This window comes from Camelus bactrianus, chromosome 3 (genome assembly GCF_048773025.1).
Source record: "Camelus bactrianus isolate YW-2024 breed Bactrian camel chromosome 3, ASM4877302v1, whole genome shotgun sequence".
NCBI classification, from domain to species: Eukaryota; Metazoa; Chordata; class Mammalia; order Artiodactyla; family Camelidae; genus Camelus; species Camelus bactrianus.
In genome coordinates this window covers 42,402,877-42,414,411 of record NC_133541.1, presented here as the reverse complement: position 1 = coordinate 42,414,411, position 11,535 = coordinate 42,402,877, and the positions used below count along the sequence as shown (strand labels likewise).

General features: G+C 39.3%; 1 protein-coding gene across 3 annotated transcripts in view; it reads right to left on the bottom strand.

The window, feature by feature from the left end:
• Window positions 1-11,535, bottom strand: part of ZSWIM6 (zinc finger SWIM-type containing 6) — a 175,332-nt gene that overhangs the window by 3,161 nt on the left and 160,636 nt on the right. For all 3 annotated transcript variants that reach the window (XM_074358801.1, XM_074358806.1, XM_010966253.3), the window contains 5 exons: window positions 10,933-11,193; window positions 6,997-7,132; window positions 3,933-4,090; window positions 3,144-3,307; window positions 1,184-1,265 (listed from right to left, as the gene is read on the bottom strand). In XM_074358801.1, coding sequence (XP_074214902.1) covers window positions 1,184-1,265; window positions 3,144-3,307; window positions 3,933-4,090; window positions 6,997-7,132; window positions 10,933-11,193 — 801 coding nt within the window. The remainder of the gene's footprint in view (window positions 1-1,183; window positions 1,266-3,143; window positions 3,308-3,932; window positions 4,091-6,996; window positions 7,133-10,932; window positions 11,194-11,535) is intronic.

Below are 11,535 nucleotides of genomic sequence, written 5' to 3'. Positions count from 1 at the left end.
AAAATGATAAAACACACAAAGAAGCAGGAAAATGTGACCTATAATCAAGAGAAAAAAGTCAACAGAAGCAGACATACAGATGACTCAGATGTTGGAAAAGGCTGGCAAGGTCTTTAACCATTTTAAGTACACTGACCTAATATGCTTCAGCTGTAGGAAAATCCTAAATGTGAGCATTTAAAGAGAAGCTACTAAATCACAGAGAAATTCAGCCTATGTGTTGGTGCAGGAGTAGGGAGCTGGGTGGCAGTTTTTGAAGTGGTATTATCTTTGTATTGCTTCACTAAAGCATCACCTCAATAATCTAAACATAATTTTCATAGTGAGACCAATTTCCGTTTTTCCAGAATAACAAACCATTACAGAATAAGAAAAGAAAACTAACAAGAATGCTTTTACAGTATCTGCTGTGTCAGTTATCTACACACTGAGGTGGCAGCGTCTTCTCAGCAAGTGGTGTGTATCCTTTTCTGATGCAAATAGGAAGACGACAGTTTAACTAACATTTACTTTAAACAGCCATCATTTCATTTGTCCTGGCATTCTCGTTTTTTCTAACATACTGCTGCAGAGAGGAAACAGTTGGCTGAAGGGTCTCACAAATTACACCTAAGGGCAACCAGGGGATCTTATGGCTACGAAAAACTCTCCCACATCTGAAACCTCACCTAAACCACACCCAGTGGCCGTTTCTCTACTGGATACCATGATGAATGCCCTCAGAAGATGAAGAAAAAACTCAGTGCAACCAGGTAACTTTACATAATTTTCATTAAAGTGTACTGACCCACTAAACCACAGTCTCAAGTTACTTTCAAAGATGGTTTCTAACCTACCAGAGAGTCACTCTGGCACCCTTTAATATAAAACCATAAACTTGATTATCACAAAAAGTTACTAAAAGCACCTTAAGAATGACAGAACAACTGAATAAAAATTATTTACTCCATGACGTAGTCCATTTTAAGTAAGGGGTTGGAGCCCCACAAATGTGAGAGGAACAATGCAAGTGTATATTACTGAGGCTGCAGGTGAGGGTTGGGGGAAAAGAGCCCCTGTAGGTTGCTAGAAGGGCAGGAGCCTTGGCAAAGTCAGGGTCAAAGAGTGAAGGTGTTCCTTGTGTATCTGGAAATGACAAATCTGGCGATGAGTCCCCCGGAAAAGCCCTCCAGACTGTACCTACCCACTTCTGTAGCACACGTTACCAGCCACCTCACCATCTCCCGCCGTCGCCAATTTAAGGTTGACAGTGTCATTCGCATCACCTGTGAAGACAGGATAACAAGATGTTTTGGAAGATTATCCTATATCAATGGAAAAAAAAACCCAATTCATTCCAAGGAATGAAGTAGTGGGCACTCTCTACTACCAGGAGGAGGGACAGCCTTATCTGGAGCAAAGCTCTGAATATGAATTTGGATTTGTCCACTGCTCCCTGGCTGGCCTTGCCCCAGCCTGGGGGGCAGGAGGTCTTGTTCTGCCCTGGGTGGGCTGACTCCCCAGATGCGGCATCCTGGGCAAGGCAGTCAGTGTGCCACTGCTCCCATCTGTAAAAGCAGAGGGCTAGACTGGCACATGAAGCACAGTCCCTGCCCTCTTCTCCTCCCCAGCTTTAACAGTCCATGGGTCTAAATACCTGAGGCATCTCATGATTAATTCTGCCTAGGAACCCTCAGTTGGCAAAGAGGTATTTAAAAACAATTAAACACAATTGTTTTAGTCATTCCTTCAGGCTTTGGTTGCTCCTTCCCAGAGATTATGATGACAACCTCAACTCTATGGAAAGAATTCACCTTTGGCATCATTAGTGATGTGATTTTGTTTGTCACTTTCTAATAAGAGATTCCAAGATAAAATTAACCATCTCTTCTTGCTTTCTTCATTCTTTAAGATTCAAAACAGCTAGGGACTTAACAGTCCTGAAGCCTTGGAAAGGCCCTACATGTAGGGCTCCTTCCTGGGTTCCAGAAAGAATGAGGCAGGGAGTAAGCTCTCAGTAATCTTGCATTTATCAAAAAAAAAAAAAAAAAAAAAAATCTGCCAGAATTCCATATAACCAGAAAGCTTGTGTTAATGGCTCTTTCTACATCATACTTTTAAAAGGGAAATGATGATAACAAAAATAAGCCAAATAAGAATTTGGGGGGGGTGGTTAATTAGGTTTGTTCATTTATTCTTTGAATGGAGATACTGGGGATTGAACCCAGGACCTTGTGCATGCTAGGCATACACTTTTACCACTGAGCTATATCCTCCCCACCAAGAATTTATTTTTTAAAAGAAACTTCCAAAATGTCATTGTATAGCTTAAATGCAGTCTCCCATACCCTCAGCTTGTATAGTATTCCATGTGGGAAGTGCATATTCCTGAAATCCAGTTCTTTAACCTTATTAATCACTGTAAAGAGAATCCATAACTAGAAAACCATATGAATCATCTAACTGGGGCTTTCTAGTCCCCATACTGTAGGCAATTAGAAGATAACAGTTTCTTTCACTGCTTTTTAAAAGGGTGGGATGTGGATCACAAATGTTAACAGAGATTTACTGAGAAAAGTAGAAATATAAACTTTACAGCTCCTGGTTTATAAAGAAATCTTTTTAGACACTTACAAGGACTAAGTCAAAATGTCCTGGGTCCTGTGTCTAAGCAGGCCTGCTGAAGCTGAAATTGGACCCTGGCCCAGGCCCTCTCCCTTCACCTAATTTTCCCAGGGTTATAAAAAGAAGCTAGAACTATCCAGCTATTATGAAAATGCAAACATCAATAAAAATCCATACTTTCTCTAAAAATTTAACCCTAATAACTGAATCTTTATTACACATGAGAGCTTTATTTAAATCTCTCACTAGCAATAATTCTTCTTCATTCATTAAAGGAGAAACGGTGATCTTAGGCTCTAATTCAGAAGACACAAATAGGGTTTCTAACTGTACAGTCCTGCACATCGGGCAGCAGTCTGTCTGGTTCAGCCAGGAATGACCACGGCTGTGATGCACAGTACTCTCCTAAAGTCCGACAGAATGTGCGCCAAAGAGTCACGAACCTGCACTAAAAAATCCAAACAAACAGCAACAACCCTGAGAATGGTGCCTTTACTGAGCAGGTATTGGTGCCCTGAGAAAGACCACCAGTCACATACCTGCAGGCCCAGCTCCAGAGACACTTTCAAAAGAGTGATGTCTGGCAAACTGTCCATGAGAGTTGCTATTTTAAATGCATCCTGGGCAAGCTTGAAGATGTGGGATGAGGAGTGAATGTTTTTCTGAATGGATTCTAATACTGTTTCCAGCCTTCGAACATCACCTGCCATGAACAAGAAAAAAACAAATCAAAGCAAAGCAAGGCAAAGCAAAAAAAAATTATACAACCAGACACACACACATATACATACACACACACACACAAAGGAAACAAAACAAAAAGCACAAGTTAATTTACCTGAAATGTTCCCAGGTGGCACAGATGTTATAATTAATGTCCCAAGGTTACTGCAATACCTGTGAATCTCGGCTTCACAAAAAAGATACACCGAGACACACCCTCAATGACTAAAATCACATGTGAACCAGAACCAATATGAGATAGCAACTAGTTGCCTAGTTCCAACCTAATTACTTCTGGTGAATATTTCAGGAGTAAAAAACGTAACCCAACTTTTTAATCGTCTTCTGGAGCTCACCCACCATTTACACGGCATGGTAACTAAAACCGAACTCTGCCAGCAGCAAGTTTAATGATGCAGTTTAAATAAGGAAAATGCTGGCTCAAATAAGCAGCACCTATTTTGCCTCATAAGCAGACACCTAAAGAAAAGGATCCCTTACAACATTAGCACGACTATTGATAATTTGATGGAAAACGTGACCCTTTAAAGAAAAAAAAAGGTAAACTAACAAAATAATTATGAGGCCTCCAGACAACCCAGTACCTTTGGCTGCAGTTAGCATGGTGGATGCCAGCTCACACTGCTGGGATTCTATGTGGCTTAGGGTGAACCAGCGAGGGTACCGGTTGGGAACAACTGACGCAATGTGGTGTGGGCGGGTGAGGTCTCCAGTTGGAGCAGTAGATTCCAACACTAGCAACCTGTAACGACAAGAGAAGGCAAGTGGTTCCTGGTTATCACTTGTCCATCACCTTGGCCACAGGGACTGGCGAGAAGCCGGAGGAGGGGTAGATGCTGGGAGAGGTCGTTCAGGTCTCTGGTGCAGGAAGAGCTGCTACAGCTATACCCTGCTGTCTGGATGACAGTCACCTCGTTAACTGCTCATTACCCAAACCTAAGAGATTTCTCTTCTCTAGCATCATTCAGAAAGTGGCAGTATTCAAGGAAATTAAGATGGGTAACAATAGAGAGGTTTGAAATACAATTCAGTTTGCTGTAAAATGTTTGAAACTTATCACTCATTAAAAAATAAAAATCAAGAAAAACTTGATAGTGACGTGGATGTTTAAGACTGAGATTACAACAGTCAGGGATCAGTGGATAGCTGCAACAAATAAGCTTAACTTATTAAAACAAGAGGGGAAGTAAAACAAAAATGACTTCCTTTCAACATATTCATACTTCCTGTGGAGTTAGTTCCTTACTGCTTCAGAAATTTGTAATTAGAACATGTTCTACCAGTCATAGCAGAGATGACAAATGCAAATGATCCAAGTATTTGTCCCCTGACAGTCTTGCACAAATTCAGCATGATTTCTTATTTCACTCAATCTGTCTTTAAGAATATGTTGACAAAGAACAATTATTGAAGATGAAGCACATGCTTGGTCTCTTCAGATATAAGCATGGAAGAGATTAGTAGAGGGGTTACAACTACAATTCCTTTACAATCATCAAAACACTGACCTTCACTCAAGAAGACCAGTGTTAGGGACGATGGAATAAGGGCTGGGGAGCTGGAGAAGTTAGCAGGGTCAGGGTGGGAGGCTGAGCTTGGGGCCCCACCCAAGAGCAGTTATTGCTCTGGTAAGCCAGATGCCTCACTGCCTTTTCTTTTTATCTCAGGACAAAGAGATGCTAGCATTAAACTGTGGCAATTAAGTAATAAGGATTTTGGTGGGATTGCTATTTAGTTTTTTTAAAAGCCCGGAATGTCCTTGTATTCACAGGCAGATCTTTCCAGAGATGCTGTAGAGGAAATAGTCAATATCCCTGGAAAGATGAGGAAATGATTGCTGAAAATGCCCTTCCTCAGCACCCCCACCTTTCCAGAGAGACTAAGAAGCCAGTAAGAACCCTGTCTCTTTTCCGTCCTGTTCCCCTGTCTGCCTCGAGATGCTCTAGTAGTTCCCAGCACGTCCCTTCCACAGCAGTCCTTTGGCTGGGGGCGTGGTGGCAGGCGGAAGACAAGAGGTGGAAAACGATTCCCCTGTGCCCTGCAAGTATCCGCCCCGCACAAACTGCCTTGGCAGCTCTGAAGGGCGAACATAACGAGGTTCTGAGTGTCAGAAAAGCAAGCCTCCCCACCTGGCAGATACCTTCACATAAGCCAGAACCACAGAGAAACCCTATGCCATTTTACCCTGAAACTCTACAGGAGTCGAAGCAGTAGCACCTAGCGGCATCATAGCGTTAGCATCCTGCCCTTTACCAGGGGAGCAGAATCCTTAGGATGTGAGGAAGTGTAGAGCTGAGCGTCTGTCTTCATCTGACAACTTACATTTCAGCTGCCAAAAATAGGAATAGGAACTTACTTATAAAATTGTACTCTAAGATAAAAACCAAGTGGTATAAAGTAATTCGGTGCAGCACTTTGGGTTATGTTAGTTATTCATTTATTTTTTGGTATTTTAAAAATAAAAGAGAACTTTTAAGGCTTCTCTAATAGGTTCATGAGATTTCATGTTGCTAAGGAAAGCATGTCAAATTAGTCAAATTAAAGGATGTCAGCCACAATACACAGACACACACACACTATTGCTGCATAAAAAAGAGGCCTTCTGAGATTTTTAAGCTACCTCCATACAGGTAAGGATTTGTTTCTGAATCCACTGCACTGGCTGCAGACATAGGATCTTTGATGAAATCTTCTGTGGGGTCAAACTATTCTCCAGCACTTCAGTCTTTTAGGGCTGTATATGGTTTGTCTTTAGGTGACAATAACAGGGTCTAATCTGCACTTTAGCAAAGTGTTAATTTTTAAAAAAAGAAAAAAGGGAAAAAGCTCACATTTTAACAAAGGTGGATATTCCTTTCAGGTCCTTTAAGAAGCTACATATAAGATGTAAAAAATATAATCTTGAGTTCACTAAAAAATATTCACCTAGAACAAATCTGTGATAAAAATAACTATTTGGTGAACTGACTTTAAAAAGAAGGGAGAAAACAGGTCAGTGGCAGAGAACAACATATTCTAATCGTTATTACTGAAAAGGAGGGACTGAGAGGGCAATGGAAACAGTCAAAGGTGAGACAAGCAGATCCTGGAAGTCCCCCAAACAGTGAAGCCTTCAGCACTATACACAGCGCCCCCCTTGCCCCACGCTCCAGCTGAGCGCAGTGGTGTTTTGGTGCTAAGATAGCCTTCCTACACTACAGCTGGAATGTGTGATTACAGCAGGTGTGAAGGGCTCCCTCGATTATTATATTCAGTCAAGTATATGTATTATTTACTACTGTTTTCAAAAATCAAAACAGTGACTTATTTGGAAGATTTCAACTGTTGCTGCCTTGTGGTTAAACTTGGCCTGAAACTGTTCTCTATTCCCAAATTCTAGCTTCAAGAAAAAGGAGGATAAAGCCACCATGAGCATATGTGTAACAGCTGTCAAGAATACCATTCTTCCCTTACTTTAAAACAAAGGCCAAACAAGCCAACAAACCACCACCATCATAACCCAGAAAGCATGAATAAATAGTTTCTTTAGCTTTTCTGCTGCCTCTAACACGAATGAATGAGAAACGAATGAATGAGAAGTCAGTTAACAGCCATTCTTCCCAGTGGGGAACTGGGCTGCCTCTGCCCGGCTGGGCTGTGAGTACGTACCGCATTGCTCTCAGTGCAATTTTGTATGCCAGTTCAGCATCATGAGGTAGGAGAGAGGTGAAGAGATACTTGGCAAATGTGTGCATTGGAACGCTCTCCCGATGGATTATTTCACCTAAACCGCTATACGGTCCGGCTGCAGGAAAAGAGCACACACATTTTACGTTCCTAAGACTTATTGTAAAGTATATTTTAAAAGTTTTATGTAAAGTTACATCATAAACAATGCTAATCTAGTTAAGAATGTAATCTAAGTGACATAGTAGAAAGGAATACAATTCTTGGTCAAAAATGATTCTACAGGATATTGTATCCAATATTGAATTCACTTCAGGAACGATGCCCTGTACCACAACTAAAAGAAGAATCACAGAGCTAAGGGGTGAAGCTTTTTCATACTATAATCGCTTCAGAGAAAGAAACCCTCTGAAAAGCATGAGACCTCACTGAATTTAAGAAAGAGCCTCTCTCAATGTGTGATATCTGAGCATCCAGATTTTCAGATGCACAGATGACTCTACAGCTTAACTTTGGAACCTGTCCAAGATCTGATCAGGCTCAAGGGGACAGACAAGCCAGGTTTCCAGAAAATGCTCTGCCCCAGGGAGGAGGGATGGGGAAGATTCTGAACCACAAATCCCAATACAAAGACTTTAAATATTGTTGCTTCTAATAAGCAGAAATAGATATTAATTCTTAGTGATTAATAAAAAAAATAGTTATCCATTTAATACTTAAAGAAAAAAGTAACTGGAAAGTTACTACTATTTGGGCTTCAAAAGGCAAACTTTAAAAGGGAAATTACATTTAAGCTGTCAAAATTCATCTCTTAGTAAATTAAGACAGGCAGAGAGGCAGAGCTGACTTCCCCTGTGCGCGCTCTGAATTTATCCTAAGAAGGGCAATACCGACTTTTAAAATAAACTCTGAAAGGAAACCACAGTGGTTAGTTCAACGACTTTCCGCTTAGGTACTTTGAGGTTTAGTTACTGTAAAGTGTTTAATAAATTAGTTTCCATGTCACCTTTGGGTAACATCGGTTTCATGATTTCTAGAATTATGAACCATGACACTGCTGCTCAAAGGACATAATACATTTGTTTTCCATGTGAAAAACCAGCCTGGTGAAGAGTTTAGAATGCAAGAAATGCAGCTGAGAAAAAATTGTGAGAGGAATTACTGAACTGGGCACTGAGTAGGAGCATGATATATTTTAGATCATTCTAACAAGTTTTAACAATTTCGTTGTTTTGTTTTTTGATTAGTATTTTTGAATTGTTCCTTATTTAAGTACTTTTAAAGTCATATAAACAACTGATTTTTTTACCTAGACAAACTAAAATCTATCCTAGATTTCTAATTTTACCAAATCTATTCATCTTTTTTTCTATCTTGTAGGACATTTTAAAATGTTTTAGTGATCTGATATTCTTCAACAGTTGATATAGCATTACAGTTTTATCTTTAGTCCATATAATGAGGCCAAATTACTTAACTTATTATAGACTGAATGTCTGCCCTTGCCCCAAATACATATGGTAAAGCCCCAACCCCCACTGTGACTGTATTTGAAGACAGGGCCTTTATAGAGGTAACGAAGGTTAAATGAGGTCATAGGGTGGGGCTCTGACCTGATCTAACAGGAGTTTTAAGAGACATCTGAGAAAGTGCTCTCTGTCTGTCTTGTGAGGGCACAGGGAGAAGGCAGCCATCTATAAGGCAGAAGAGGACACTCCCCAGAAACTGAATTAAACAGCACCTTGACCTTAGACTTCTCAGTCTCAAGACTGTGAAAAATAAAGTACGCTCTCTGTCTGTCTTGTGAGGGCACAGGGAGAAGGCAGCCATCTATAAGGCAGAAGAGGACACTCCCCAGAAACTGAATTAAACAGCACCTTGACCTTAGACTTCTCAGTCTCAAGACTGTGAAAAATAAAGTACTGTTGTTTAAGCCACCTAGTCTGTACCATTTTTTAATGGCAGCCTGAGCAGTCTAAGACACTAACTCTTACTTTATTAAGGATAATTATAGCAAACTTAAATATTACCCATCTTCATTTCTCTTCCATTTCCTTTCAATATTTCCCTTAAATCATCAGGTTCCCTTTTTGTACTATGCAGGGAAAGCCAGAATATATAATTAACATAATGACACCTCTCAACAAGCAAGACATTCAGTCAGGTATCACAGAATTAACTTGTGGATTAATTATCAGCCTAATCTCTGAATTCCAGGGTACTGAGTAGTGAAAAATGGAAATTTGGTATCAGTGTTTCCCAGAAGTGCTTTTCCAATATGCTAATTGGTCCAGTATGCCAATATTGTGTCCAGTCAGCAACAATACAAGGTTATTGCTTCCTCTTTCTTCACAAAGAACGTGGTGCCCTAGGGTAGTCAGCTCAGTCATGGAGTGCTCATCTCTTGGAATTTATAGATGGCTTGGCGTCCCCTTGGACTCCTTCCTGTCCTGCACCACCCACCTTCTGTGGGCTTAGCCAGGTTGGAAAAGGAGAGGAGGCTGGAGTGAGTCAGAGGCACTCCTTATGGGGCACAGTTCTCACTACAGCATTTAATAGGAAGGTGTGGACTAATCGAAGGCTAAGACAAAGTTAAAAAACATTTATGAATAATGAACACTAAGACATTTAAAAAGGTAAGCAATAAATAGATACCAAACACTGTCAACTTTGAAAGACACACATCCTCTTCCTTTCCTTCAGGATAATGAAATCAAAAGTCAGTTACCAAGAGTTACTAAGAACCAGCATAAAAAAAGTTCATGGCTAAATGATATTGCTTTTATCAGAAGGAACTATACGAGGAGACTAAAACAGTAATGAAAAAATCCAAATCACGTGAAATTTGCCAAGACAGACTTTTACCTTTAGAAGACAAAAAAAAAAAAAAAAATCAGGAGTGCATCAAAAAAATTTTAGGGATTTTTACCAAAATTAAGCATGTTATTCAGATGATTTTCCCTTTAAGATGTACTTGTAAAACATATAAATGTATAATATATTTTTTGAAAATACTTTTTCATATAGATCTTTAGCTTTGGACAAATAAAAGAGGTTTTGAAATACTATTTTCTCTAAATCCATTCCCTATACATAGCTGTTCTGAATATAAGATGAAGATACCATACTTTATGAGCCTATCACAGAGAATTTCACAGTAATAACACACATGTGCCTGAGAGACAGAAGCAATTTAAAAAATTGACATCACCTAAATCTGTGTAAAAGATTAAGCTACCACACTAATTACACTTATTCTTTCCAAGAAAAAAATTATTTTTAATAATGCCAGATAAAATTTATTAGGCCTTTAGCTCTTGACCTTATAAAAAGAAAAAAAAAACTAAACTTTGTCTTAGCAATCCTATGAAACTTTTAACTTGATGAAATATACACCTAATGAATCTCTGAAATAATCAGTGCAATGGAAATTCACTCCTGCAGTCTTTGGTCCTTTATTAGCATGTGCAAATTATATATTCAAATCCAGACGTCATGTAACAGCCAACAGGTTGGAGGAATGCCAACCAATTTCCATTTTATCATTTAATTGATCGAGCAAAGAGGAATATGGCCACCAGCAATAATGCACTAAATATCAAACTTGCATTTATCTCAGGAACAACACAGACTAAATAAAAACAGTCCTTTACAAAGCTTGGGTCATGTAAATGTGGCTTATTTCTAACAGCTTATCTTACATTACCACCTAAATCAAATGATAAACATCTCAACCTCTGTACTTTTTGATTAAGTGACACTATTTTTGAGAAAATGAACATGCCTATGACACTCAGTGACCACACCGATCAAGATAACAACCATATTAAACACATTCAAATAGTATTCCCAACATAAGAAAGCTTGGCGCCAAAATAAAATGGGCTAAACAAGTGGAAAAGTTCTTTATCACAATACCTTCTAATAGGAAGACTGCTTGCTTGCGAAAAATTTTCACCAGTGTGTCATCCAATTCAATTTCCTGAAGCTTGGAAATGAGCTGCTCCTCATTCCTGCAAACCTTCTCTTGGGTGTACAGCCCATCAGGCATGATCCGCTGCTGTCCCAGCCCTATCAGGGCCACTTCCACAGCTAGCGTCAAGTAGGATTCCCCTTCTTCTAAGAATTTGTGTGCAGGTAGACGCTGGTATTCCAGAGACTTGCACTGTCCCAAACTCTCTGTCACAAAGGAAATCAGAGTTCAAAAACTACTGCAGGTACTCTGATAGGTACAATTATTTATTTTATCCAGTACTCTTAAACTAATTATTGACTTAATTCCAAGAAGGCCAAAAAAACCTTTCTTAGGTTAAAGTGCATAGTTTTCCAGTATCTTTTAAAAAATGACCAAGAATGACTAAATATGTATATTCTGGGGGATAGAATATTACAAATATTTTTCCCATTAAAAATGAATCAACAAAGAACATTATAAATCTAAGAGATACTAAGAATACTTAAGAGTGAAAAACTCTTAATTCAGTAAGAGTAAAATTATGTGATGAATACAAGTTGCCAATT